This window comes from Kockiozyma suomiensis, assembly GCF_038497685.1.
Source record: "Kockiozyma suomiensis strain NRRL Y-17356 unplaced genomic scaffold V2V93scaffold_21, whole genome shotgun sequence".
Lineage (NCBI taxonomy): Eukaryota > Fungi > Ascomycota > Lipomycetes > Lipomycetales > Lipomycetaceae > Kockiozyma > Kockiozyma suomiensis.
This window is the reverse complement of record NW_027117684.1, coordinates 86,901-112,787: the sequence shown is the minus strand read 5'-3', so window position 1 is coordinate 112,787 and position 25,887 is coordinate 86,901. Positions and strand designations below refer to the sequence as shown.

General features: G+C 43.6%; 9 protein-coding genes across 9 annotated transcripts; 4 read left to right on the top strand and 5 right to left on the bottom strand.

Moving 5' to 3' along the window:
- Positions 1-1,217: 1,217 nt before the first annotated feature.
- Positions 1,218-2,194, bottom strand: V2V93DRAFT_376729 (CybS-domain-containing protein). Its single transcript, XM_066911820.1, has 2 exons — positions 1,987-2,194; positions 1,218-1,925 (listed from the first exon to the last, which is right to left on the bottom strand). The coding sequence occupies exons 1-2, from the start codon at positions 2,114-2,116 to the stop codon at positions 1,552-1,554; spliced, it is 504 nt and encodes a 167-aa protein (XP_066763007.1). The 5' UTR covers positions 2,117-2,194; the 3' UTR covers positions 1,218-1,551.
- A 206-nt stretch (positions 2,195-2,400) lies between these two features.
- V2V93DRAFT_361600 (peptidase family M16-domain-containing protein) lies at positions 2,401-4,058 on the top strand (the record flags this gene model as incomplete). The annotated part of the gene is made up of 3 exons (XM_066908165.1): positions 2,401-2,670; positions 2,713-2,916; positions 2,982-4,058. The coding sequence occupies 3 exons, from the start codon at positions 2,401-2,403 to the stop codon at positions 4,056-4,058; spliced, it is 1,551 nt and encodes a 516-aa protein (XP_066763006.1).
- A 577-nt stretch (positions 4,059-4,635) lies between these two features.
- V2V93DRAFT_376725 (uncharacterized protein) lies at positions 4,636-6,584 on the top strand. Its single transcript, XM_066911819.1, has one exon. The coding sequence runs from the start codon at positions 4,754-4,756 to the stop codon at positions 6,386-6,388; it is 1,635 nt and encodes a 544-aa protein (XP_066763005.1). The 5' UTR covers positions 4,636-4,753; the 3' UTR covers positions 6,389-6,584.
- On the bottom strand, positions 6,448-8,544 carry V2V93DRAFT_376722 (uncharacterized protein). Its single transcript, XM_066911818.1, has 3 exons — positions 7,873-8,544; positions 7,661-7,792; positions 6,448-7,603 (listed from the first exon to the last, which is right to left on the bottom strand). Exons 1-3 carry the CDS (start codon positions 8,197-8,199, stop codon positions 6,575-6,577), a joined length of 1,488 nt encoding a protein of 495 aa, XP_066763004.1. The 5' UTR covers positions 8,200-8,544; the 3' UTR covers positions 6,448-6,574.
- A 332-nt stretch (positions 8,545-8,876) lies between these two features.
- Positions 8,877-13,266, bottom strand: V2V93DRAFT_340768 (uncharacterized protein). Its single transcript, XM_066907797.1, has 4 exons — positions 12,841-13,266; positions 12,339-12,770; positions 9,228-12,274; positions 8,877-9,158 (listed from the first exon to the last, which is right to left on the bottom strand). Exons 1-4 carry the CDS (start codon positions 12,984-12,986, stop codon positions 8,974-8,976), a joined length of 3,810 nt encoding a protein of 1,269 aa, XP_066763003.1. The 5' UTR covers positions 12,987-13,266; the 3' UTR covers positions 8,877-8,973.
- Positions 13,267-13,286: 20 nt separating this feature from the next.
- On the top strand, positions 13,287-14,457 carry V2V93DRAFT_376719 (uncharacterized protein). Its single transcript, XM_066911817.1, has one exon. It carries the CDS (start codon positions 13,378-13,380, stop codon positions 14,032-14,034), a length of 657 nt encoding a protein of 218 aa, XP_066763002.1. The 5' UTR covers positions 13,287-13,377; the 3' UTR covers positions 14,035-14,457.
- A 2,287-nt stretch (positions 14,458-16,744) lies between these two features.
- On the bottom strand, positions 16,745-17,754 carry V2V93DRAFT_376712 (uncharacterized protein). The gene has a single exon (XM_066911816.1). The coding sequence runs from the start codon at positions 17,604-17,606 to the stop codon at positions 16,977-16,979; it is 630 nt and encodes a 209-aa protein (XP_066763001.1). The 5' UTR covers positions 17,607-17,754; the 3' UTR covers positions 16,745-16,976.
- Positions 17,755-17,837: 83 nt separating this feature from the next.
- V2V93DRAFT_376711 (uncharacterized protein) lies at positions 17,838-18,873 on the top strand. The gene is made up of 2 exons (XM_066911815.1): positions 17,838-18,250; positions 18,319-18,873. The coding sequence occupies exons 1-2, from the start codon at positions 18,222-18,224 to the stop codon at positions 18,569-18,571; spliced, it is 282 nt and encodes a 93-aa protein (XP_066763000.1). The 5' UTR covers positions 17,838-18,221; the 3' UTR covers positions 18,572-18,873.
- A 4,791-nt stretch (positions 18,874-23,664) lies between these two features.
- V2V93DRAFT_376703 (ubiquitin-conjugating enzyme/RWD-like protein) lies at positions 23,665-25,836 on the bottom strand. The gene is made up of 7 exons (XM_066911814.1): positions 25,335-25,836; positions 25,147-25,263; positions 24,999-25,069; positions 24,893-24,930; positions 24,664-24,838; positions 23,942-24,608; positions 23,665-23,888 (listed from the first exon to the last, which is right to left on the bottom strand). The coding sequence occupies exons 1-7, from the start codon at positions 25,396-25,398 to the stop codon at positions 23,677-23,679; spliced, it is 1,344 nt and encodes a 447-aa protein (XP_066762999.1). The 5' UTR covers positions 25,399-25,836; the 3' UTR covers positions 23,665-23,676.
- Positions 25,837-25,887: the final 51 nt, after the last annotated feature.

Genomic DNA, 25,887 nt, shown 5'->3' with positions numbered 1-25,887 from the left:
GTGATTGAAAATCGCAGCAAGAAGAATAAAAATAAATACCTTGAGACGCTCGACAAGCATTTCAAGCTCAGACTTGAGCTGTTGATCTTCCTCAGAGAGCTCTTCCTCGTCGGGCTTTTTGTCATCCTTTTTCTCAGAAGCCCTGGGTTTTTCCTTGGAGGGAGCGACAGACGATGATGATCCCTGATCGGCAGACGATGCCGCGTTGGGGAGATCTTTCTCAGAGTCTTTCTGGGACATTGAGGAGGGGAATGGGGATGGATGGCGGATGGGGAGTGTTACGGATGAGAGGGGAAGATGGCAGAAGTACGATGGCCCGGAGTCAATGAGTATGATTATGTTATAGCTTATGTAATCTGATTTGGTCGAATGCTATTGTTGAATAGCGCATTCTTTGTTTCTGATATATACAAGAGTAATAACGATACGATATATTTTAGTTACACGCTTTTCAAAAGCAAAAAAAAAAAAAAAAAGATGGGAACTTTTGCTAGTAATCGGTATCGGGTTCGACCACCTGCGCGTATAATACACGCATGAATGGACGGCCGCGAATTGCACTACAGCCGGCATGTTCGTAGTACCGAATATATCGCCAGCTAATGTTGAGAATATAATTATTCTCTACTGCAACACACATTGTGTGTCCGTCTCCATTGCAGCGCCTTCCCATGCCTCCTCATAATCAACTAACGAGGCGTGTTTGCTGATGACGCTGCGAGTGCTTCCGCACTGGGCCCTCACCATACACGGGCAGACCTGGATTGACTCAAGTCAGAAGAGGACGGCGAAAGCCATCTAATCCTACCATCTTCACCAAACCAGCAGCATTGAGACGCTAAGGCTAGAACACGACGGCAACAGGCACCCGCAGACAAGCTTGTGGCCTGTTGCTCAGTACTCTGGACGCCGTTCCGTTAAGTTTACTGCACCGAATTTCCCACCCGCATATGAGGTCAGTTTCACGCTCTTATCACTTCACGAAGAAGATCAAGCAACCCTTAAGGGACGACCGTCGTCAGTAAGTTCTACTTACGCTACACGTTTGTCGGCGGGTATTCGCGACCAGCGAAAGTTCCCCTGTGCCACAAATGCACAGTACTAAATTTATTAATCTTTGTCGCTCTGCTATTATCCGTAAAAATAAAAAAAGTGAGTTCGATTCTACAACTTTTTCTAAATTTTTTAAAATATTTATATAAAAATATTTAATATACTTTTTACTGAGACGATTTTATTCGTATTCATTTTTTTGACAGAGATGTAAGAAAGTTACGCAGTTTCTGTTACATGGATTCTATCATTGAATATGAATATTCTCATTGTCACTGCCATCACTATAATCATCGACAATCATCCTCATTGCAATGTCATAAATGACACTGAATTCTCTTATGGTGACAAACCTAATGCATTAACTAACAACCAAGCTTATAAAACAATTGCAAAAGCATATTAAAATCCCACGACTCCCGTCATACGGTCTGCGGATCAAGCGCAAACAATCTTCTATGTACGACTTCTCGGTAACTTCTCAACCAACTGCTCTTCTTAAGCAGTCCACACTTTGGCAATCGTTCCCGTTAGACCAACATCCTCGGTCTCGAGCTTGTAGAATCCGTATCCAGCAACAACAGTGCCGCCTAGCAGCAGGTACATGCAGGCGTGGTGTACCTTGCCAAACTCGCGTAACGGAACATAGTCAATGATGCACGACTGGAAACCAAAGTATGAGTGAACCAGCAGCGAAGATACGAGGATCGAGTCCAGAGCAGGCGACAAAGCAGTTGCGGACACCAACGGGGCCACAGTGAGCGGCACAAGGCCGATGGCAAGCAGACGCTCAAACGACCAATGGTACGAGCCATGCGTTTTGTGAGGAGCAGGAACCGCGACCGCATCGTTGACGGTGCCGACGATTCCACCTGCAAATCAGTTAGAGTCAAGCGAGAAAAAGGGCGCGAAAGAAAAGACAAAAAAGCATACCGGGCGGCTGTGCGATCAAAGGCGGGATACCAAGGTGACGAACGCCAACGACCGGCAGAGCCGGACGAGCGGCAATACAAGGACGGAGCAATGTGCGAAGAGGCGATGAAAAGGCACGAAGGGCAGACATTATGTATATAGAGAGAGTATCAGGTGGTGATTGCGGGCGAAAGAGAAGAAGAGAAGAGCACGAGAATGCCCGGAAGAGTGTCGGAACTGTGGGGATGCCTGTTACCCGGCTACTCATAACTGCACAAGTGCATAGTTGCCGAGGGCACATGACGCCTGAAACAGCGTCTCGCTGATTGGCCGGCACGGCTCAGTGCGCGACCGACTCCTTCCGCGCACTCAAAGACTTCCTCGTCTCTTCGAGTCCTTCTCGAGTCCTTCTCTTGTCCCGTCTCCCCCGCCGCAATGCCTCTTTCTGCTACCCTCCTGCGCTCGGCAGCCGTTCGCTCTTCGTCGCTCAGACGTGTCCCTGCATCTCTGCCCAAGACCTTTGCTCGTTTCTTGGCCACACCCGCCGAGTCACCAGCGCCAAAATACACCACTCTCAAAAATGGTCTCACGGTATGCTACTCGCCCGCTCCCAATCCCGAACTAGCTTCTGCGACTGCAATTCAAATATCCTTGCTGAACCATTTTCGAATCAAGCTGTATTGCGTCTATGGGGCTTCGTCTTGTGTGTGCATCTAGCCATTCTAACACGTTTTTTTTTTCTTATAGATCGCTTCGCTTGAAGTCCCCTACACTCAGACCGCTACCGTCGGCGTGTGGATTGACTCCGGCTCTCGCTCTGAGACCGAGGCCAATAATGGTACTGCCCACTTCCTCGAGCATTTAGCCTTCAAGGGCACTGAGAAGCGCAGCCAGCGCGACATCGAGCTCGAGATCGAGAACCTCGGCGCCCATCTCAACGCCTACACCTCAGTATGTCCTTCCGTGTACAAATTGTACTCTTGTTTAGTTGTATCCATTCTGACTCTATGATTCAGCGCGAGAACACTGTTTACTACGCCAAGGCATTCAAATCTGATGTCCCCAAGACTGTCGAAATCATCTCCGACATTCTTCAGAATTCCAAGCTTGAGAAGAACGCTATTGAGCGTGAACGTGATGTTATCATTCGCGAGTCCGAGGAGGTCGAGAAGCTCTACGAGGAAGTTGTTTTTGACCACCTTCACGCCGTCGCCTTCCAAGGCCAAAATCTCGGCCGCACCATTCTCGGCCCAAAGGAGAACATCCTTTCGATCTCGCGCGAAGATTTGACCTCTTACATCAGCCAGAACTATAAGGCTGATCGCATGGTCCTTGTTGGTACTGGTGCTGTAAAGCACGAGGAGCTCGTCTCGCTCGCTGAGACTCACTTTTCCGGTCTGCAGACCTCAGCTGAGGCTCTTTCTATCGGCAGCCCGCGGGGTGAGAAGCCGCAGTTCGTCGGCTCTGAGGTTCGTATTCGCGACGATGCCATTCCGGTAGCCCATATCGCTATTGCCGTCGAGGGTGTCTCGTGGAGTGACCCCGATTATTACAAGGCTCTCGTCGCTCAAGCTGTTATTGGCAACTGGGATCGCACTCTGGGCAATGCTACCGTCATGGGCTCGAAGCTTTCGTACGCCTGCTCCGAGGGTCACCTCGCTAACTCTTATATGTCATTCTCGACCTCGTATTCGGATACTGGTCTCTGGGGTATTTACCTCATCACTGAGAATCTGACTGGCATCGACGACCTCGTTTACAACACGCTCAAGGAGTGGCGCCGTCTGTCGACCTCTGTTACCGAGAGCGAGGTTGAGCGCGCAAAGGCCAAGCTAAAAGCTTCGCTTTTGCTTTCGCTCGATGGCACCACTGCCATCGCCGAGGACATTGGCCGTCAGCTCGTGACCACCGGTCGCTGCGTTGGTGCTGCCGAAATCGAACGGATTGTGGATGCTATCACTGTCAAGGACGTGCAGAACTTCGCGCAGAAGTTCTTGTGGGATAAGGATATTGCTGTCGCCGCCTATGGCTCGATAGAAGGTCTGCTTGACTACAGTCGCCTGAGAAACTTGATGGCTTCTCTACGCTGGTAAATATTATGACAGAGACAAAAAGAAGAAATATACGTGTGTGCAGACAATATATGGCATGGTGATCTTTTTTATATAAAAGAGAAAAGCGAAGAGGAGGGCGTTAATTAGACAAATGTAGCATTCATCTCTTTTCTGAGTTGAGAAGTGTTTTTATTATCAGTTTTTGCTTTTTTGTGCAGCAAAGAGTTATTATGCAGAACAAGGAGCTGCATTTGATACTACATAATAATCTTTTTGTGATATGAACCTTTTTTTTTGATCAACATAGTCTCATGACAGCGAGATAGTAAATTGTCGGATATGAAGAGTGTGGTAACACCGCATGTCTCGCGGTCTGAGTTATCCGTGGTTGGTTAGATAAATGCTATAAGTTCTCGATTAGCAATAAAAATAGCAGTTCTATATTATTTTAAGAGGGCGTGTACTGTAATTGTGGCATGAAGATTGTAAAGATATCAAACAATAGAAGCGTCTTGAATACTTAAAGAAGTATCTGGGTCAAACTTAGATTACAGGGGCTTGTTTGTCTACTGATCTGGCCAGGTCTTGTGCACTGGAAATTATTCGCTCATCGCCTACTAAATCGCTCCCTCGCAGACGGGTTTTGCTCAAGCCAGAATGAATTATAGTCTGCTACTCCTTATTCCTTTTGGATTTTCAGATACTCTCAATTAGCCCTTTATCTAGATTTCATAATGTCGACGAGCAGCTCGCCCTCGCCGGAAATGTACTTTGGCGTACTCGTTCTGCCAAACCCGTCAGTGTCATCCCGCGATGAAGATCAAGAAATTTACACCGTGCCCTCGTCTCTCTCCTTTGAAGACAGCTATGATTCGGCAGGTGTTCTGCACGAGGCATCGAGGTCTTCGGGTGAAGATATCTCGGGCCTGCTCTATGTGCCGACAATCGATACTGATTCGTCCACCTGCGGTACTGATGACATCCCAGGGAACGTGACGACCATTGCTGATCTACCTTCGGGTTATAACATCGTCGCTATTGCTCCTCTCACAGACTCTAGCTGTGCTTCGCTCTGGATGAAGCAAGCTCACACCGACGGTGCCGTCAACATGATTTTCTATGAGCCATCCCAATCTTCAAACACCTCGTTCTATTCCGCCTCCTCTCAAAAAGCAGCTGCCGCACTCGTTGGCGATGTGTCCGCGGCAACTTACTCAATCTATTATCTCCCGGCATCTCTTGGCCAACAAATGATCTCCTATCTCTCTGTGTATTCTGGAAACATGACGGGTCTTCCACATGGGTCAGAGCTGATTAACTACTTTGATTTCCGCGACTACGTACGGGTGGCGGTCGAAATCGACAGCAACTCATCACGTCATGTTCTCGGTCTCTGGATTTATCTTGTCATAGCTGTCGTTGTCGTTATCGTGGCCGTCGTGTCGACCTCGCTCGCCGTACACCTTTTCCAGTATCGTAACCGCAGACGTCTACGGCGACGCATGCAGAATGGTGAGATCGATCTGGAGAGTCTCGGTATTAAACGACTGACGGTGCCAAAATGGATTCTCGAAAAGCTTCCCGTCCGAGTTTACGTACCCGGTGAACTCAACTACACTGCTCCAAAGCAAATGCATTCGTCTTCCTCGCCAGCCGCGACCCCATCGGCGGTAACCACAGGTTATTCGCAGCAATCGTGCCCGATCTGTTTGGACGATTTTGAAGTCAACGTGACGAGCGTACGCGAATTGCCGTGTTTGCATATTTACCATTTAGGTTGCATCGATGACTTTCTCGAGCACCAGTCCTCGCTTTGTCCGCTTTGCAAGCAGTCCGCATTGCCAAAAGGGTATATTCCGCCTACGCTGCGCATCACGAACGCAACTGTTCGTCGCGAGCGACGACTACGACGTGAGCGTGAGCGAAGTGCTAGGAGTACGGCTAGTCATATTGAGACCACGGGAGTTACTGGTGCGTTGGCGCGTGGAACTGGGCGGTTTATGCGGGCAGTGTCCGGGGTTAGGAGTGGTGTGCTTAGAAGAACGCCACAGCGAGAGGCGCAGAGTGATGATGTCGAGTTGCAGGAGTTGTCGCATCCGACTGTTGTTACGTCCGAGTCGTCAACAATTGCTAACGATGACACCTTGACGCCCCCTGCACCTCAGCAAGAAGAGCAGCTGCAACAGCAGCATCAGCAACCTCGACGCACCGGTTTCGTGCGCCATATTCATTTACCTCATCGTCCGGCGCGAAATACACCCGGAGCAATGGTAGCTTCAGATGGTACAGTATTCGTAGTTGAAGATGATGAAGAAAGGGATACTAGCCGTCGCCGGTTTATACGCTATTTGTTCCCTTATATATCGTAATGTGTATATGGTTTGTGATTGCGGAGTTTTGTCTATTATTATTTTTTATGTGTGTTTGAGTCATGTTTATAATATTTTCAGTTATGTGTGAGTTTCGGTATGGATGTCTATTCAATGACGGCTAAATTCTCTCTTAATCAAAAAGAAAATCTGTAATAACGCCCCCAAACAAAATGCAATGCACATTCATTCTTCATATTCGAATCCCTGCCTCTCCCACGGCGCCTCCATACCCCCATCCCACCTCTCCAGCAGCAACATTCGCCTCTGAATTCTTAATATTTGTAGGTTTCCAGGACGATTCTTAGAATATGCAAGCATACATACCAATTGCTCAACAGCAGCCTGTGGTACCGGAAATCGCTCTACAGGACCCCATTGTACGGCCAGCATGTCATTTTGCGTCGGTCTATGCCGTGAAAGAAATGGGACGCACGGTGTTATTTCAAAAACGCATGCGTCGAAATCTTTTTGTGCGGCTGATAAGACAGACTGTTGCGCTTTGTAAAGCGTTGAAATCCACCATACGAGCTCGTACCACCGTTCGTCGAATAGCGCGTCATAAGCTGTAATCGCTGTGTTCATTGGTTTATCTTTCTGGAAATCATTTCGTAAAACCCAATCCACCTGCACAATTTTAACGCCACCATTAGCAGCCTTGACGTACTCTCGCAGCATCTGTGGCGTAGTGTGTAGCCAGTCTAAAGAGCGCAAGTCGAGATTATGCCAGAAGTGTGATATTGAGCGGAGAGCGTCGCGCCAGGTGTGGTTTAGTGACTCAAGTTGAATTGCCGAACGAAAGGACAGCGGTATGTATTGTAAAATCTGTATCAGCAATTCTAAAGGAAGAACCGATGATGGGTCAACTGCTCGTAAGCTTTGAACCTGTGCCTTTTCATCCTCTAACGGACCCACTGACGACGGAGACGCAAAAGTAGCAGAGATCGGTGGCGTAGATATCGACAATGATGAGATTTCCTCAGCAAGTTCGGATACCGACATGCATTCGCCATCTTCTTCTTCTTTTGCCGCAATCTTTGCTTCAAGCGTATGCAAATATCCATTAAGCACCATAGTTCCGGAGACCAATCCCGAAAAGCTCCTACCGTTACGACGCATCAGGTCATTAATTTCTGCCACGCCTGCCGTGTAAATATCGCGTGCTTGTGAGTGTTTACCGAGACGTTCGTATGATAATCCGGCTATCCAATATCCCTAAATCGGCCCCTTATAAATCAGTAAAAGCTAAGCAAAAGAAAAGAATGGACGCACCCTGTAATTGTGCTTATTGATTGAAATCATAGTGAGGGCGTCCGCTAGAGCAAAATTCACCAATCGCTTGCCTAGACATGCTGATGCCCGATGATATAATTCCTGAAATCCAAGACCATGATTAAACTCCATCTATATCCCCAACTTTTCTATCAGTATTCCGTCACAGAAGGAAAATAACCATTGCATCATTGGTGAAAAAAAAAACTAACCTTTGTAAGTCGTACTATAGCAGTCAAGTACTGATTACATTGCGATGCATACATAGCCGAAGCACGATGGTCTTCATACTCATCAGCTCTATCATTACTTATCCCCTCAATCTCACCCGCAATCCCCTCAATAACATTTCCAACTCCAGAACTTAATCTTCCTGCATCGGAAGTTTTACGTGTATTAATTCCTGTATAATTGTGATCGGCATACTGCGCTAATATACCGGCACTCGTAGCTGGATTCGTTGTCGGAATGTTGGAAATTGAAATCAGACCTTGTCTAGGCGACACAAACACTGCGCGTTTTCCGTCTGGTGTGTCCATCTCTTCTTGTTTTTATTCCTTTCTTAATACTCTTTCTGCTCTTTTTTCGTCGTTGACGTGCTTCACGAAGTATAGAAGCTGATCTGGATGAATGATGAAAGCTGATAGCTATACTGCAAACATTACCTCCTCATCCCAATCCAAACCTACACAAACAACGTCATAAAACAATCTCCTTGTTGCTTATAGTACTTGAAAAAGAAAAAAATTATTAATTGCCTTATTAACGGGAGAAATATTTGACAGCAATCGTAACCTGATCTTGCCTTATCATGTTCTCCATTATCTACATTCTGTCGATTTTCAGGGGTCGTCATGCTTATTTCGTTTATCGCTTTTTTAAGGAGACCCGGCGCGCCCACTTTCTACATCAAAATGCAAATTTAAAATTTTTTTAATTGTCAACTCATCTTTGCTAGTTTCATAAATTATCATTATTCTATAAGATAAAGTTTGTCGTCAAATTTTGCAATCCGCAGCTCAGCTTAATCCATAGACTTCAAAATTCCATATGAAAGTTTCTTGATTGTTATATTCTAAGTTGAATTTCATGCACGTTAGAGAAGAAAAACATTGTGATGTGACACCCAAAAAAAAAAAAGTAAAAATCCCAACTCCCAAAAAAATCTTAAAACGATAAAAAAGAGCAGATATATATATATATATATATATATATAGATATATGAGCTGTCCGCAGTCAGCTTAAAGAAAAAATTCACCTAGAAGAATTCTTTTATTGAAAAGCCATTTCCTTGTTAAACCCATTATTGAAATTTACTCAGCAGCATGGTTATGTAATTGCTCGCCAATTAAATAAACTTCGTCTCGTAGTTGCATCTTCCATGAATTCAATAATCGTGAAAATAAGTAAAATAGCGCATAGTTAAACGCCATTAATAATACTACTGGGTACGAAAGTCTATAAACTGCAACCACAGCTTCAGGAGATGCACTTCGTACTAAATATTCTCTCGTTAGCAATACGTTTCAAGTAAGACAATCACCGAACTATAAAAAAATGGACTTACAAAGGGTAAGCTGAGCAAGATATCCGAGCGGTACAGGAACGAGCAGCATGGTACTCAATCCTAGCACGGCAGGGAAAATAATCGTATTAGACACAGGCTTCAGATTTAACTGCGCGTATCCATTCTGCAGCGTCTGCGTCATCGCACGCTCCAATCTCGATTCCGGTCTCGAAGTCAACGCTTTCCATATGAAGCGGAAGTATAAAACACCCAGTGCCCAGCTCTGCATAAAGTGAATAACCGGCTGATCAGTAGAGAAATATACGTGGAGCGGTATTACAATATAAAACTCAATAACCAATGATACCAACAATGGAATAACAAATCCGAGCGCGGCAAAGACATAAATCAGTTTACCGACCATCATATATAGCTCAGCAATTTGCTTGATAAATTGAACTGGATTGCCAAAGGCATTAGCAAGTTTCAAGTATCGTTCTTGGAAGCTAGCGCGATTCTCTATTAGAAAGTTGCCCACCAGATACACTAAGCAAAATGCATATGCGCCGATTACAAAACTAATGACGTCGTTTATTGGCCGCTGAGGAGTAACCGTCAACTTGAAAATCTCGCGACCTAGAAGTAGCGGTCCGACCGAGACAAATAATCCGCAAACAGTTGCGTAAGTCCAAATGCCCATCAGAAGAGCCGCAATCCGCCATCGGAGATGTGGGGGCGCATAGACAGCAATGGTGTCTTTAGTGTCTTCAGCATTATCAACAACTCCGTCAAGTCTTTGATTAGCCTTGTTGACGACAACAAAATCATGACCCCCTTTTCGCATATGCACACTATCAGAATTCGGGGCGCGCACAAAATCACCATCGCGCAAAAAGAAAACAGTCGATGCTGAGGCTTGCATATCTTCTCGTCGCTGAATCGGCTCTATACCTTGCGTCGGCCGACCCGTGAATGACAAAATCCAGTCAATCTTCGACCGATAAATTAACTCGCCTTGCTCAATAGGCACTTCGCGACCAAAGATAAAGCTCGACAAGCGCAAGAAAGATGCAGCTTTTCGGAAGAAAAACTTCCACGAGCTCTCAATCAACCCAGTAGGTTTGAAGAACTGCAACACAAACGGCACCATCGCATTATAAAGCAATAAATTTATCGGCACTTCGGTCAATGCGTCGCCCCAAGACAATTGTAGCGGAAGTAAACGCCACGGAAGGGCGTATCGTAATGCATACACAACTCCGCCCAAGCAAATGGAAATCAGACTGCAGTAAATCAGCGCAGACATGATGATCTTGTGAAGCTGCGTGAGTACAGGTCTATCTAGCACATCTCTGATCGGGTGGAAATTCGGGTCATTAGGATCTCGAATGAAATAAAGCAACCCTGGGCGAACGATCTCTCTGCACATTGAGACAAATAATGCAAAATGGAACATATAGCATGTGCCCACAAACCAGTGCAAAAATAAGCTCGTAAATGGATGATTCAGACAAAACTGCCACCTTGACATAGCTGTCACGCCGTCAAATAACGGCAAGAATGCTCCATCAAGTAGGACACCGCAGAAGAGTGGGAATACAACTAGCTCAATTCCAATGATAACAATCACTTTAAGAATAGCACCCGCCTGTCTCAGGATATCAGCGACAGCAATTTCAAGTACGACACTGACACGATTACGTCCTTGCTTCTTTGTCCAGTGCGATAAGTATAATGCGCCCAGGGTAGTAAGAAACGCATAGCCAGCAAGAACAGCGAGTACACGATCAAATGCAGTAATATGATCGGGAACGACCCCCCCATGAATATACTTGATCCACGTCGGTCTAGAAACGGCATCTTTCATCAGATCTGCACCAGCGCCGCTGAAAATTGATTCTACGCCGTGATACCGCTCGCTAACTCTTGCCCATGCTTCGTGAATGACGCGCTTCTCTGCTTCGGTTTTAAACCACGAAAAGTGCTCCGCCATTTTACTAGACAAGGTTTCTGACATTTGAATGTATAATCGAGCACCAAAAACTCCATATGCGAGAAAGACAATAATGATATCGACAGACTGATTCGCAAAGAACGAAATAAACCGCAGGGGGAAAATCCCAAAGATTGTAACCGGATGCGAAACAACTAGAAGCACAAACTTTCCCAAAATATATGGAAGCCACAAAGACAGAGCTAAAGCACCAGTGACCAGCACAGTTGAGAAAATACCATTTTGGAATAATGTTGGAAGCGGGCCTCGCATACCGATAATTTCTAGTACTCCATCAAGATCATCCCCTTCTTCCTCTACATCAAGCTCATTCTCGTCTTCACCTCGTCGCTCAATGGCTCGAAATGCTAATCGGTCGGCAAACTCGTCGTCATCACGATCACCTTGTCCGTCTTCGCGCTCATTTTCCCCTAGAACATTGTCATGAAACCACGCACCGAGCATCTCCCAGAATCCACCACCTTCGCCTGGCTGTTGCTGTTGCTGCTGTTGTTGTTGATGTTGTTGTTGTTGCTGTGGCTGTGGCTGTCGTTGCTGTTGCTGCTGCACTTGTTCAGGCTGTGGCGCCCAAATGTCAGGTCGCAGATCAAGATCAAAATCTATCATATCAAATCGCTCTTGTCCGCCTTCACGAGCAGCTTGCAGCGGCGCTGGATTCTGCACATCATTAACCGCAACTGCCAAATCTTGCGCCACTTGCGCATCAACAGCAATCGCATCTGTATCGGCATTGTGCACATTGCGTCTTCGCAATTCATCTTGCTCAGCTCCAGGCTGATCGCGATTTTCTAATCTGTTAAATATATCGTCTCTATCACCAACCAGTAAAGCAGCGACGTCCTCTGCATTAATGGGTTCGCCTTCTCGTGCCTCAGCACGAGCGTTAACGGGAACTCTGTTACCAGGTTCTACATGTAATTCATCTACCGCCCGATTGAAAACACGATCACGAATATCCATATTACCATTGCGGTCAATCATGTTCAGAGCTGCGTTTTGTAAAACCCATTCGCGAATTAAAAAGACTACTGCAAAGATAAGAACCACCAATCCTGTAATGACTTGACCTTCGAATGTATCAACCAGGATTTTACTAAATTGGAACACAGCCAGTTAGCCAAATAGTAAACAGCAACCACAACAAAACGAATACATACTTGACAGTTGGATTTGATGTCAACTCCCCAAACAAGAAATTCCTCATTGTAAAATTAGACATTTGCTCAGCGAATGATCCACCGCCAAGAGTAGAGTTTGAAAGGTCTCGTGCTGTCTGACCCATACCAAGCTCGAGAGACTCTGCAAATGTCTGGTTCTTAGGATCAAACATCTCGTCACTCACCCAAAAGTAAAACCGTACAGCGTACCGAGTACTTAAAGGAAGCCAACCTAACCAGACGAAGCACACGAGTATTAATCTCAAGTAAAGGATTATGGATGAGCGCACGGTCGCGTATATTTTGCCCATAAACATGTATGGGGGAATATTGGTCGGCATATCAGGTGAGTAGAGCTTTGTGAACTTGAATGGGGTTTTGCAAAGTTCGCAGACTTGTTTGCGCTGAGAGTGCTGAAGCCATTCGAGAAGACTAGTATTACACATGTGAGCAAGCCATATCATACAAGGGATTCGGAGAAGAGCCCGGCGGGTCAACTTACCACTCTTGATGCACATATTTTATGCTACCGCTACATTTGCACGGATGATATAATGGTTCTTCTGGAGTGCCATCGCCACGACAGATTCTGCAGCTATCAGTTTCCATCGGGCCAACAAAGTCGACCTCAGCGAAATCAAACGACATATTGCAAACCAGTAGTTTAGTATTACCAAGTAAAACCCGGCAGACTGTAAGCAAAAGTTATACGGAACGACTCGGTATCACCACAGTACAGCGATCCCAAATACACCGACAACGTATTCGAATTGTTCACGATGAAATAGACAGGATGATGTTGAATTATACCAGTCAGAACCATCTAGATCGACGACTCGATTCTGCGGAGTGCTCTTTAAACTATAAATTCAAGCACTAAATGTGGAGACATATGTGCATTTATGCGGTGGCACCGATTCGACCGTCCTCACAAAATCTGGATTATAAGTCTCTAATAGCGCTGTCAAGGCTATAAACAACATTGTCGCCTTTACATCCTGTTGTTAGTTGAACGCAGACGTCAACATATAGCAGCATCATGCCGTCGAATGTATCAAAAGCAGCCGATGAGCTGTCTCTTATGACTACAGTGGTTCCATCTTACTCCTCCATCCCAGCCTCGGTACCCCCGATCGTGAAATCAAAGGGATCATTACCGGAGCACGGCTTTGCTACATTTTTGCGCATCGATGGTGAAAGCGGAGGGGATCTTGTTCCCCTACACGAAGTGACTGCGTGGGACATGCACTTCATGTCTCCTCTCTTTCATTCGATGCTCACAGTCAACGATCCATGCGACGGACGCGACTTTGGCGGCAATGAACGCAATTATCTTGCCTGGCTTCGTCTCGCCGCTGGGTTCACGTCTACATCTTATGCCTTTATCTTGGCCTACTATATACCGCCTGGAGTGACCATTTTTGGTCCCGATAAGAAAGTCGTCGAGCCTACGTTGCAAAACAAAGGAGCTTTGGCATGGGGTCTGATATTTTTAATCTGTGCAATTGGAACCATCCTCTACGCGTTTCAAAGTTATGTCATGGCAAATCTAGACTTTGGAAGACGCAGACTTCTTGTTCAGTTTAGCTGGCATATCTTACTATTCTTCTTCTTGACTTCGCTAGCTACTTTTGCAGCCTCGTTTTACATGATGGCTGGCGGCTTGATCGAGCGTCAGCGACTACCATATTTTTAATTTTTTTTTCCATCATTTCGGTTTTTCCTTATTAATTTTTAATCTCGTCTTTATATAACGCGGATAATTGATTGAGCTACATGATGATCAGATGCTGCTCGATTTATCTATTATTTTATTTTTGGGGGCTTTTTCTTACTTTTATTCCATTTTGGGTTATACTAATTACTTTGTAATAACACATAGAATAGCTGGGTTACGTTTAATATGTTGGGTTCTGCATAGGTGTAAAAAGCTGATTTTTTTTTCTTTATAATGAAACGGTCAAATATGCTTCATTTTGACGCTTTGGAGTTTTGAGGGTGGTTGGTATGCGAGATTGATAGGATGAATTCTAATACAACTTTTGCAAATACCTGATAATTACATTTGTATTATGTATTACGAATATAAAAATATAGCATATAATATGCTATTGACTGCAGCGATGCTGAAGAGCAAGCAGTACATGCCTCGCAGAAACACTCTGACAGACTCAGTTAACGAAAAGATAAGCGGTCAATAGGCTGGCATCTATAGCCAAAAGATTGCCATGTAATCTCTAGAATGTCAGGTTAATTAGTATAGATCGCTGCGCACATGTCTAGTGGAGCAGAATACATGCGGGATGGTAAATCATGACTAGCCAAAATATGCAACCAACTGCAACCAGCATGCTGATTGATTCAACCAGAGGTTCAAGATAGCTGAGCAGTGCAAGTGCCAAAATCTGCTGGTACGGTGAACTTAGTAAGGTTATATACATACTAGCAATGAGCCTGCCTCTCTGCTTGGAGCAGTTGCACGGGAGCAAAATATACTCTCGGTACAGTCATTCGGTACATTGACAGCAAATTAACAAGCGGATGGCTACTCCACGAGACTTCGAGGATATATGGGGGTGCAAGTTTTGACGTGCTGTCGCGTTTAAGGTAGCCGAGGTACTAGCGCGCCATGCGGTGGATCTGGTTCGTGCTGGTAGTGCAATCGCCAACCGTAGCTAACAATAATTGGAATACAGATACCAATCGGCTGCACATGGCTTTTGTAATGTTTGTGTGTCTGTCTCCGCATATCCGGATTCTCAGATGCAAAATGCTTTGAGTATGGCGTGTCAGACTTGTGATCCTTGCATGACTGGCGTAGTTAGTCAGCCGGCGCATAAGCTGTCACTGTTTTATTTAGCAGCATACCTTGCAGACTCTGCTCTCTATCTACTTGGATTTTACCATCTATTTATTCTCATATAGAGAATATCTGATTGGGCATGGCTTCGGAGAGGCCCAGTGGTCAATACAAAGTTACTAGTGGTAAATGACTATATATATATATTCTCTCAGTCAAAGTGAAGAGCTTCTTTTAATTCGGACAGAAAGAAAGTCAACATGCATATACTTTGTCGCAATTCTGCAATCATCTGGTGATTGTTTGACTGCTGCTAACCTCCATATTATTATCGGTGCGAGAGTATTGGCTGTCGCCTGATGCAGGTAAGCTCAATTTACAGAGATGATTCACAGTGTGTCCTAGTCTAGTAGCAACTGATAGAGCATAGCGACTACTTCAGCACACCTCTTTACAGGGAAGATCGGCGTTATTTTTTAATTAGCTTACTGATTAAGTAATTCATCGTTATGAGACTGTGAATATATGTGAAAATGTTACTCTCTCGTGATTATTGTGAATCCGAGCGTTGAACAGATCTACTTTGACTCACAGCATTCGGAGCGTTTTGGCTTTATTTTTAATAAAGAGCGAATCATCTCTGTATTTTTTTTTCTTTTACCTTTTACACCATTTCTTATGTGAGCAGCCAGCAACTGATAAATGTACTTAGTCAAAAAGTCAAAACTTTACTTCCATCGGCGGTCTGTTCTTCTCTCAGGCGAGCGCTGCCCGTTGCTGCACAACTCTCGAATTTACTGTATACTACGGATACTACTTCTTCCGAAGGACCGACGAATCAATGCTACTCATACAGTATCTATATTATAAAATTATAACAGCAAAAGTGTAAATTGCAAATAAAAATGTCCGCAATCACTGCGCAACTAAGCTCGTACCTTTATTTTCTTACTCTTGATTTTCTTGAATAATTTTGCTTTTTCTTTCTACTGATTCTCGTCTTCATAACCCTTTCCCTGGTATTTATAATCATGTCAGCGATGGGGCTAGTGTAAAGGTATAATCTGCCCGAAAAAATAAAAGTTTGCGGTCCAAAGGAGTGAGTGTCTCGGTTGTGTCATCCATGCTCTCCTCGGCGTATACTCTTGTCAGTCGATTTGCATTGCCATTTTCATCCTCTTTGCATCCTCTTTGCCTTCCTTCGTTCAATGCATATGTGGCATATTTCTATTTCAATGATCTTATCAAAGCCGTTTCTCTGTCGTTGAATGTTGCCCGATTATCCGAACGTTGACTGCCCTGGCTCAAGCCCCCCGATAGGGTATGTGCTCTAAGCAGTTAAAACAATCTCTTTATATACCAACCCCGTTGCATATAATCAACGAAGATTATTGAACACGCTGTCGGCTTGTAGAATGTAATTAGACTATTTGAAACAGCTGAAACAGCTCCTGTAAAACGGACTGCGGAGTTCATGTAATATGTTGGCATGCAATGCAAGCAATGAGACTGTATAATTGCTCTGCCGCCACTTAAGTCACGTACCAAGACATTGTTGCCTTCTTATCATCTACACAACATATACAAAACAAGTATGCAATAAATCTTCTTATTGAGTGGGAACAAATTCTATAATTTATCTATATATCCAAATTCAAAATCCAATATCCAAAAACGCCATATCCATAACATAAATATCATTAACGCCAAATCTAGAAATCCTGGCCGCTTTTTAATAGCCAAAAGCTTCTTGTTATATCCAATTGTATCCTAAAATCCCACCATCTATATTCATATATTCCAAAAAAAAGAAAGAAAAAACTCCAGTTCCTCGACCTTTAGATATACCAAGACTCTGAGCTTGTAGCCTTGACCTTGTCCAGTATCTGTCTCGCAATCTCCTCCGCTTCGTTAATCTCGGCTAGAACCTCATTCTCTCGCTCGACATCGCGGGAAATAGATGTCGTCGGCGACTGCAAGTAGTACTCGGAGTACTCACTGATCTCAAAGAATGACTGGTCTTGTATTAAGCGAGGCGTCGAGGGTCCAGTCAAATCACCAGAGCCACTGCCATCTGAAGTAATAAACAGTGGCAAGGAACTTGACGAAGAGGCAGTATTGTTTAACGCACGCTGGGGTGAAGACAGCGAAGGTACAGTCGTTGACGACTGCGGGACATAGCTGGCAAAGATATCAGCGTCGGCATCGATAGAGTGTCGCGATGTGTCGTAGCCATTGCTTGAAGAGTCCGAGCGGCTTAGCGTAGGAGATGCGTGAGGAAAGAGGTCAAAATTGGCAGACGAGGAAGAGGCCGAAAGCGAGCGAGGGAGAGTGAAGCGGCGCTTGAGCTTGCGAGTGAGCGAGCGCGTGAGCTGTGTGGGTGGATCAGATAGCATTGTGGATGATGGGGAAGCCGACAGCGGCAGTGCAGGAGAGTCGAGAGAAGGCTGTGGTATGGGTGTGGACATGCAAAAGCGGCAAGGAAAGCAATGGTGAGAGTGAGGAGAAAATAAAGAAAGAAATCGAGCTGGAGAAGCTGGAAATGACCGAAGATATATGTAGTGGAGGTAAATAGGAAGATGGTTGGAGTAGCATCAAGAGAAGGTTGTCAGGTACGAAAGGGTACTGCCAACCGCTTGAAGCTAGCCGGTAGTTTAGCTCCGCCGGTTGCACTTCCCGCAGGCCTGCTTCTTTCGGACTCTCGGTCCACCCCCTGAACCGCTTGCTTAAAGAATCTCCGTCGAACCAGTTACAAACAAGATGCTCTCGGACACCGACGCCGCCGCTAGCCCTCGACTTTCCTGCGGTCGTCGCTATTAGCTATCAGTCTGTTCTGGACACCGACAGCTCTAGGCGGTCCGGTCACTTTTGCCTGGCCTTGTGCTCGAGGACACACGGCTGTAGTGCTTAATGCCTCGACTCTTGGTGATGGCAGCTCGTAAGTTTGCAATTGCGCTCACTATCAGCCTTACAAGGATGTCGAGCTGCATCATGGCATACCCATTTTCAATCTTTCTACGTGTCAGCCAACTGAAGGTCTTGTGAATGTAGGGCCATAAGCGAGAGAATCATAGCAGTCTTTTATGCCTGTCCTTTCTCTATTCTGCATTAGGTGCTTTGCATTCAAGAACATTTTAAACTAAACCTGTCTAAATGTCTTACTGATTGACCTTGAAATAGACAGCCGCTGGTACTCATCTGCAGGCTTCTCGAGAGATGTATGTCTATTAGCACAGATCTATTCAGCTTCTCTCAGCAAGCCGCTAAACGATTCATTGAAGCAGCTAGCGTAGTGATGAGCATTCTAGGCCCACGATTGAATAAGTTGACTCTTAGGTGTAATGGTCCGTTCTCGCCACTGTCAAGCCATACTTGGACGAGCAATATCCCAGCTTTGGCCTTTTTCAATCCAATAATCTGCTCTGATTTATAACTAATACTGTCCGAGAAGGCAACCCCATCGTAGAACCTACGTCTACTCTACTCTAATTTTGGTCCAGACTTTGTGATAAACTTGCAGTTGTCTTGCCCCAATTGCACATATCAAGTATTTGATCAACAAGTTTTAGGACATCTATGTTATGAACATCAGGAGCGTTGGCGTTCCCCGCTCGCATTCAACATTTAGGATCTATCTGTACTTACATCTCCCCGTTATCTCTGTCCCAATTAGAATCATGGCAATTAATTATTAAGTTAATGGTTTTTCCGTTTTTTTTTTTTTTTTTTTTTTTTCCAATTGGATGGGGAAAAAATGATAATGACTTAGTTCATTCTCAATTTGCAGTATTTTTACTGCTGATACAAGAAAATAATAGACCAAAACTCAATTGCATTCAGAGGTGTGCCCGTAGGATAGAATGAGACTCAATCATGCTAAATTACGGAGCTGAATATGCACTCTGAAAGGAATTAGTGCTGTAGACTAGTCTGAATTAAGACCTCATTTCTAGTTAACAGCTGCATCAAGCTTGCATGACGAGTTAATAGCGGAGCAGAACAGTAGCGACCGAAAGCAAAAAAAATCCAAGCTACTGGTTAAAAATTCTCGGTCGTCGAAAACAATTGAGATACTCGCCAAATTGGCGATACAGATAAACAGCAGAGGGAGAATGAGGAGATAAAGGTGAATGTTAATATCATCAGTTCACTGCAGACGGGGTAGCTAATGCACGTGGTCCTTTCCCCCTCTTGCTATGTACGGTATCTGCGCTGGCCAACGAATATCTTGTGTTGAATACGCAATGAATTAAAAAAACCCGAGTCAGCTTTTGTCAATATTTAAAATTGTAAATAGTAGACTCTAACCTGGAAAACCGCAGATGCTTACATTTCAAAATTTAGTGACAGCTTGAGCTTCAAGTCAATACATCTAGTTCACTCACTAATACAGCTTGTTATTCTATTCGAGTATTGAAACTTTCCATCATTCAGAAACAAAGAATTGATTTATACACATATTCGTATACTGTAAGCTATCAGTAAAACACACACAGAATAGACCAAGTCATATACAACTGATACAGGTTCAGAGTCCAGGAGATTAAACAGACTGTTAAAAGCCTATACCACTACTTGAGCAGTCAACATCTAGCTCCAAATATACGCTAAAGTGCGACAAGAGCAGTCCATATAGGTAATTGTGTAGTTCTAAATGCCTTTTATGCTTCGGTATCTCTAGACAAGCCAACAGAGACAGCACTTCAACAATTAAATGATTATAAGCTTTATGTTATCTCTGTCAAAGTTGATTTTGCAAGTAGCAACAAACATAAAAATATTTTACGACAATTAAATGGCCGCTTGAGTTGTATCTACTGAATTAGCTAACAAACAAGGAAATTTCACAATTTGAAGGAAAAATGTGGAACCGACATCAGTCAAACTTAGAGTTCTGCTGAACAGAGTTTCAATATTATTACCCTTTTTGGGCTAAGCGCAACAAAAGAAACGACAGCTATTTCGTTGCAGGTCAGGCATATATGTACGACAACAGCTGGAACAATTCTCCTCAAAGTAATCCAAATTTGAATACAAGAAAGACACCAAATCAGTCTGTTGCTATTCAACCACTGCTATCACTAGCCTGAGAACGAGATACAAGTTTAAGACTGAAAATCAAAGACCCTCACAGAGCGGATGCGGCTCTTGACAAAACTCAAAATCAGAGTCAAAAAGAACAAGAGGTTCCAAACCGATATTCATCCACTCGGTCTATCCTAAACGGGCCGCCGACGGCAAAAGGCAGAAGTACAAGAATTTTATAGTTTTTGTAGAAGATTTTTGCACATGGCTTTAAGTTCGGTACTAGCCTGGAAATAGCAATCACCCAAGAAGTAGATGGCAATCTTTCAGCTGTTAGATGAGAGGCGACAGCAGATTGTCGATATAAGTTGTATGATAAAAGAATCGCCGTGTACTTCATAGCAATTTCTTATCTGCTTATTTGCGAGAAATTGATGTGTGGAATGGGAACTGCCTTTGAATCTAAAATTCGACCATCTTCACGTGTCCGCTATATTTCATACCGACAAATTACATACACATGGCTCCCTCCTAGCCTTTGTAAAGATATCTCTTGGGCTAGCCAGTAAATAGCTTGTAAGTGTCAATATATATGAACCTGTTGCATCTTTCCTTAAAAGTGATCAATGCGCTGACGTATATGTAGAGGAGTAAGTCAGAAATGAGCAATCAGAAATCACTATGATGTTTTGCAGCCAGACACAGCTATTCATAAAGCCTTTTTAGTCGAGAATAACAGCCAGATTCATCAGCCAGAGGAAAAAGGGAGCAGGAGTATCCAAATTAGTAATTTGTAATTGATTTGCGCAGCTGCTAGTATCGCATCCACGTTGCTCTTACGAAATTGAAAGAATCACTACTGGTTAATATATATTCAGAACCGTAACTGACAATAATCAAAATCGCTTTTAAACAAATCATAAGGAGCGTTTACGATTATTACGGATTCTGCGTGGGAAGTATCGCATCATCTTTGAACCACATTAACTACTCTGATCTCTCTTCTTGTGGAAACAAAACCAGAGTATAATCACGAAATGTTACAGGTACATCACAGCTTCGTATTTCACCCGCTGGACCTGCTGACAAGATCGAGACTACAAAGACAGAAAATGTAAACAATTCTCCTGAACAAGTTGTCTGGCAGCAACACACCAGAAAAAAATAGTAGCAAGTCAGAGACCCTAACCACATGTCCCATGCGCTATGCAGGCGGACTTGACCGACTTTTGTCGATCTTGCACACTATTTCTATCTGTTCAATTTTCAAAAAGTCCCTTAACAGCTGCTGGCAGAGACTAATATGACGTCTATGTTCAAAAATAAAATAAAATAAAATAGGATTACTCCGATGTACCCACAAAGAGCGGAATAGCAAGACACAGCACCATAGCCAGTAACTTGTCCGAATCTGTTTGTACTCTTATATTGTGTAATTGTGCAGTCTAGAGAAGGGGAGTATTTCTATAGTGCATGGCTTGAAACAGAGAAAAAGGAAAAATCTGTATCAATTATTCTGTAATAAGCTGATAGATAAGTGGTCGTCGAAAACTAGTAGCGCGCCTGCTGCACATTTTCAGACTCTCTTTCTCGCTTTCACTCTGTGGTCTAACTTAACATCATTTTTTTAAAAACAGATTATTATACAGGCAAAAGATTAGAAGTCAAAAAAGTTGAATGGCTGGAATAATGACAAGTCTAACCAGTCCGGGAACTAATGTACGAGAAATAGAAAGATCTGGTTTAGTTCGCAGTTTGCTAGCAGTAACACCCCAACTTAACGGTTCTCAAAACCTAGATTATTCGACCGGTTCAAGCTGCACTGAGCTGAGCTGAACTAAATTGAACTGAACCGCCCTCTAACGCTATAATAGAGAAAATATGAAAAAAAGTAAAGATTGTTCACTAACCCACTCACTACTCACCATTCACAAGATAACTACATTATAGCTCCCATCTATAATGACTCCTAATAGTCACTAGTTCTTTGGTAGTAATAAGGCAACTGCTAGCCTTAGCTGATAGCAATGCAAAAAAGGGTCCATTCCTTATACCCTTTTTTTACTTTATGACAATCTAAAGCAAGCAGCAATAATCGTACGCTCATCCTGTGCTGTCGTCCGGTAGAGTGTCAACGCGGTTGAATAGCGATCAATAAGTCTCTATACAGACTTGGCTGTTTTATCCACGATTAGGTTTACTGTCTAAACCGATCCTCAGTCTCATTACTTTCTATCCTAATCGTTTCTCTACTGCTCTTTTGTTTAAAAAACTCATTCAAAATCTCACAAGATTTAAACGCCTTCATGGCACACTCTTACTCTATATTCTGTAAGCGTTTAGTTTATCAAGAGACGAGATGGTTCACGCGGTACACATGTACTCGCCACCGTCGTTGTATCAACCCTGATCGCCACTACACTTTTGACCGACTATAACTCTAACCTTGCTCTTACCTCTTCCTCTTTCTGCACTTTCGAGGCGCATGCGGCTAGAAGGGCTGTGGGAACCTAGTGGCAGTCCTTATCGCCTTGCTCGAATGTCTGTATTCAATTATGCGCCATCTCTCTCAGCGTTCGCTTAGCCGTCTTAATCTATTCAGTTGCGATAAGAACGCCATTGTCCCGTTGATTTTATCTGTATCTTAAGTAGTTTCTCAGTCTTAAACCACCGAAAACTTCTATACTCAAGAAATGTTTTCAAGATGATATAAAATGTGCAATCAGTCTCTCAGAGCTTTATATTGGCCTGATAGCTCTCTATCATAAGCAACTCATTGTTTGTACACCGTTATACGTCTTTGGAGACGTCAAAAAACCTATGAGCAGCACTCGGAGATAGCAGACAGAAATGTATCTGCTCCCTACTCTAGTTTCATCTCCTGCCTATAATGCAGCAACCTCTTTTCTTTTGATAAAACCAATGACATGGATGAAGAAAAAGAAGGTGCAACGTTACTGCCGCGATCTTATGCATAAGGAAAATTGCCTCACTGAATTAAATTATTTGATATAATGAAATAAAAAAACAGCTTCTCAACAGTCCATGGCATCATTTTTATGCAACCACTGACCGGATTAGGCACCAGATGAGACCGCCTTGCTTCAAAAGAAGAAGAGAGAGGGTTTTTTTGTTTTCTTCTTTCATCAAAGCAAGAGAGTTTACTACACTGCATAAACTTGCGTTGAATAGATTTCTACTTCGGTTTCAATAGAATGTTGAAGCTCAAGCGAGAAGTTCAGAATTAAAGTAGATTAGAAAAAAAAAGAAAAAACGAAATTGACCCGCAACGCCGATATGGTAATCCATTCTAAAAGTAATACACACAATCACACTAATTAAGTACGCCAATTAAAATAATCTTGGGAAATCAATAGAAGAGCTGCACGTTATCAAGTTCGTTGCAATTTGCGCGGGAGGTCGTGCTGAGATATGCCGTGCAACCCTGAACTGGGCGAACAACCCACACTTACCTCGGCGAACAGAGTAGATAATTGGAAGAAAAAAAAGTCATTACTCTGCGGATCTTAGTACCGCTTGCCTAACTGCTTTCCTATATTCACGCTTCTGAGCCTGAGTTCCAAAGTACAGTTCTGCAGCATCTAAATTCATCCATGTTCTCGGGTCTGGCGATAGTTCCTCGTTCTCGATAACTTCAAGAATACTTTCAATATGGGATATAGGATCGTCGGGTTTTTTAGGTAGATAGTACGGTATTCCGTCGGCTGTACCAATCGTCAGTTTCTTATCTCGTGACACCAAATACTGCGTAACGTACGTGTAATATTCAAATGATAAATCGGAGTTTCAAAGACAACTCTAGGCTGCTCATCAGGAAACCTGATCGAGAACGACATTCTGAATCTGAATAAGGCACCATCAAGGTTTGTCATAGGTCGACCAATATAAGTAATTCTCCAACAAAACGGGTTATCATCAATCAATTCCAGCATTACTGTGCCTTCATATTTCTGTATCAAATGCTGCGCAATCTGGTCACTCCAAAGCCTGAGGGATGCCGCAAAACCTTCACTCGCTGCATCCGGTATTGCGCCTGCGAGCGCCCACCCAGCAGTTTCCTGATCCATCGCTTCCCTGACGGCTTTCATCCGTCGTTCAAGGTCATGATACATGAACTTTCCGTTCATTGCATTCACAGAGAATTCGAACGGCATCGTTTCAAAAATCGAGTATTCAGACCCAGACTCACGTTCGCGAGCAATTGTGCGCATATATGAATGGTAATAATACAGAAAATGTCGTTTGCATAAGTCTTCAAATGGTTCATTTATCCGATGACGCAATGCTGCCGCTCGTTGTTCTTCTTCAGTTAATGAGCTGTCGGGTGTGGCACTGTTTCGCATGACTTTCCCAGAGGAGGGGGATACGTGTAGGTATTCCTCCATGCGCTGCAACACAGATATCCGAATTGTCTCATGCCGAATCTGAAATTTTGTGTAAGTGTTTAGGTCAATCACAAAATAGTTCAGAGATGAATACCTTTTGGATATAGTGCTCAGCACTCTTTTTATACCGCTCCGATCGCTCACTGCCTGGCTCATATCCTGGCTCGTTTTCAAAGGGAGTGGAGCTCATTAAACTTTGAATTGATATTAAAACAGACTCGATTCCTTGAGCTGACGACCACTGTTCTGCCGCCTCCCCTCTCCATGTTCTGCATAAACAGTCAGTAAATTCTCTAGCCCATTATCGCATCAGGATCTCATACCCGAGTATAGAAAGACACACTCTACCGCCAGCATAAATCTAGAGTAATAGAAAAACAATTAATTCAACTGAGAATACATCAAGTAATTTACTTCTCGGACGCGTACATTTGGATTGAACCGCGTACGCCCTTTATTTGTAGTTAACGCGTTCACTTGCGGTGGTTTCGACGGGTAATCTATTGATTTTGTAAGGTCAGTCATCTATTTTTCTTCTTTTATAAAATTAATCACAATTTTAAAAAAATTTGTGTACCTCTAGGAAATTTCATATTGAACTCAAAAAACCCATTTTCGTATGGTGTTTCTAGCGGTCCAATAATCAGTGCTCGGGCGTGCATAATATTGTCCTCATCAAATGAAATAAAAATTCCTATTCACATCTGTAATTAATACTCTGTCTTCATTTTGCAAAAATGAGTTTTACTGAAGAGGTTTACAAACCTCGATCTGGATTCCGCTGAATTTCTGCCAGTTCCTTGATGAGTCGCAGCGTTGTCGACGACATAGCAATTCTCTCTTTCCTGTGCCTTTTAAGCTACCTCAAACGACACAAGTAAGCCAAAAGCGGCTTTGCGCAGATTCTGTAGGCGGATTGCAAGTCCTTTTAAGTATATCAAGGCAATGAGATCCTGTATGGATGATAGATGCTAAATTTTGAAGTTGACCACGATATTGAGAGTTAAATAGAAAAGGCACGGTAACCCGATGGTCAATCCAAAATAATACGCGTCTGGACTCTCAAATCAAACAGAAACGTGGTTGAATATTGCCTTGATGAAATTTAACTAGGTCGCGAGTAGTGTTTTTGGTAAAGAGCGCGCGAACGAGCCGCTCGTCTATTGTGATTTAAATCAGCTATACTTAAATGTAATTATACAAATATTCTGAGGATACGCTTAAAAGATAGATATTATGATAATCACGGTTGAAGTGAATACTTTATGATAGAATCGCTATTTTACATCAATAATGATTTGGACCATGTGAATTGAAG

Excerpts from the sequence above, each read along its gene's own strand:
- V2V93DRAFT_376719 (XM_066911817.1), top strand. The coding sequence starts at position 13,378 with ATGCCGTCGAATGTATCAAAAGCAGCCGATGAGCTGTCTCTTATGACT.
- V2V93DRAFT_376729 (XM_066911820.1), bottom strand. The coding sequence starts at position 2,116 with ATGTCTGCCCTTCGTGCCTTTTCATCGCCTCTTCGCACATTGCTCCGT. Across the intron at positions 1,926-1,986 it reads TTTGATCGCACAGCCGCCCG|GTGGAATCGTCGGCACCGTC; the intron begins GTATGCTTTTTT and ends ACTGATTTGCAG.
- V2V93DRAFT_376711 (XM_066911815.1), top strand. The coding sequence starts at position 18,222 with ATGCCTGTCCTTTCTCTATTCTGCATTAG. Across the intron at positions 18,251-18,318 it reads CTTTCTCTATTCTGCATTAG|ACAGCCGCTGGTACTCATCT; the intron begins GTGCTTTGCATT and ends ACCTTGAAATAG.
- V2V93DRAFT_376725 (XM_066911819.1), top strand. The coding sequence starts at position 4,754 with ATGTCGACGAGCAGCTCGCCCTCGCCGGAAATGTACTTTGGCGTACTC.
- V2V93DRAFT_376703 (XM_066911814.1), bottom strand. The coding sequence starts at position 25,398 with ATGTCGTCGACAACGCTGCGACTCATCAAGGAACTGGCAGAAATTCAG. Across the intron at positions 24,839-24,892 it reads GTGTGTCTTTCTATACTCGG|AACATGGAGAGGGGAGGCGG; the intron begins GTATGAGATCCT and ends CTGTTTATGCAG. Across the intron at positions 24,609-24,663 it reads CTGAGCACTATATCCAAAAG|ATTCGGCATGAGACAATTCG; the intron begins GTATTCATCTCT and ends ACAAAATTTCAG.
- V2V93DRAFT_376712 (XM_066911816.1), bottom strand. The coding sequence starts at position 17,606 with ATGTCCACACCCATACCACAGCCTTCTCTCGACTCTCCTGCACTGCCG.
- V2V93DRAFT_376722 (XM_066911818.1), bottom strand. The coding sequence starts at position 8,199 with ATGGACACACCAGACGGAAAACGCGCAGTGTTTGTGTCGCCTAGACAA. Across the intron at positions 7,793-7,872 it reads CTATAGTACGACTTACAAAG|ATGGAGTTTAATCATGGTCT; the intron begins GTTAGTTTTTTT and ends TTGGGGATATAG. Across the intron at positions 7,604-7,660 it reads TCAATAAGCACAATTACAGG|GGATATTGGATAGCCGGATT; the intron begins GTGCGTCCATTC and ends GGGCCGATTTAG.
- V2V93DRAFT_340768 (XM_066907797.1), bottom strand. The coding sequence starts at position 12,986 with ATGTCGTTTGATTTCGCTGAGGTCGACTTTGTTGGCCCGATGGAAACT. Across the intron at positions 12,771-12,840 it reads AAATATGTGCATCAAGAGTG|TCTTCTCGAATGGCTTCAGC; the intron begins GTAAGTTGACCC and ends GTGTAATACTAG. Across the intron at positions 9,159-9,227 it reads TCTTGCTCAGCTTACCCTTT|TACGAAGTGCATCTCCTGAA; the intron begins GTAAGTCCATTT and ends GAGAATATTTAG.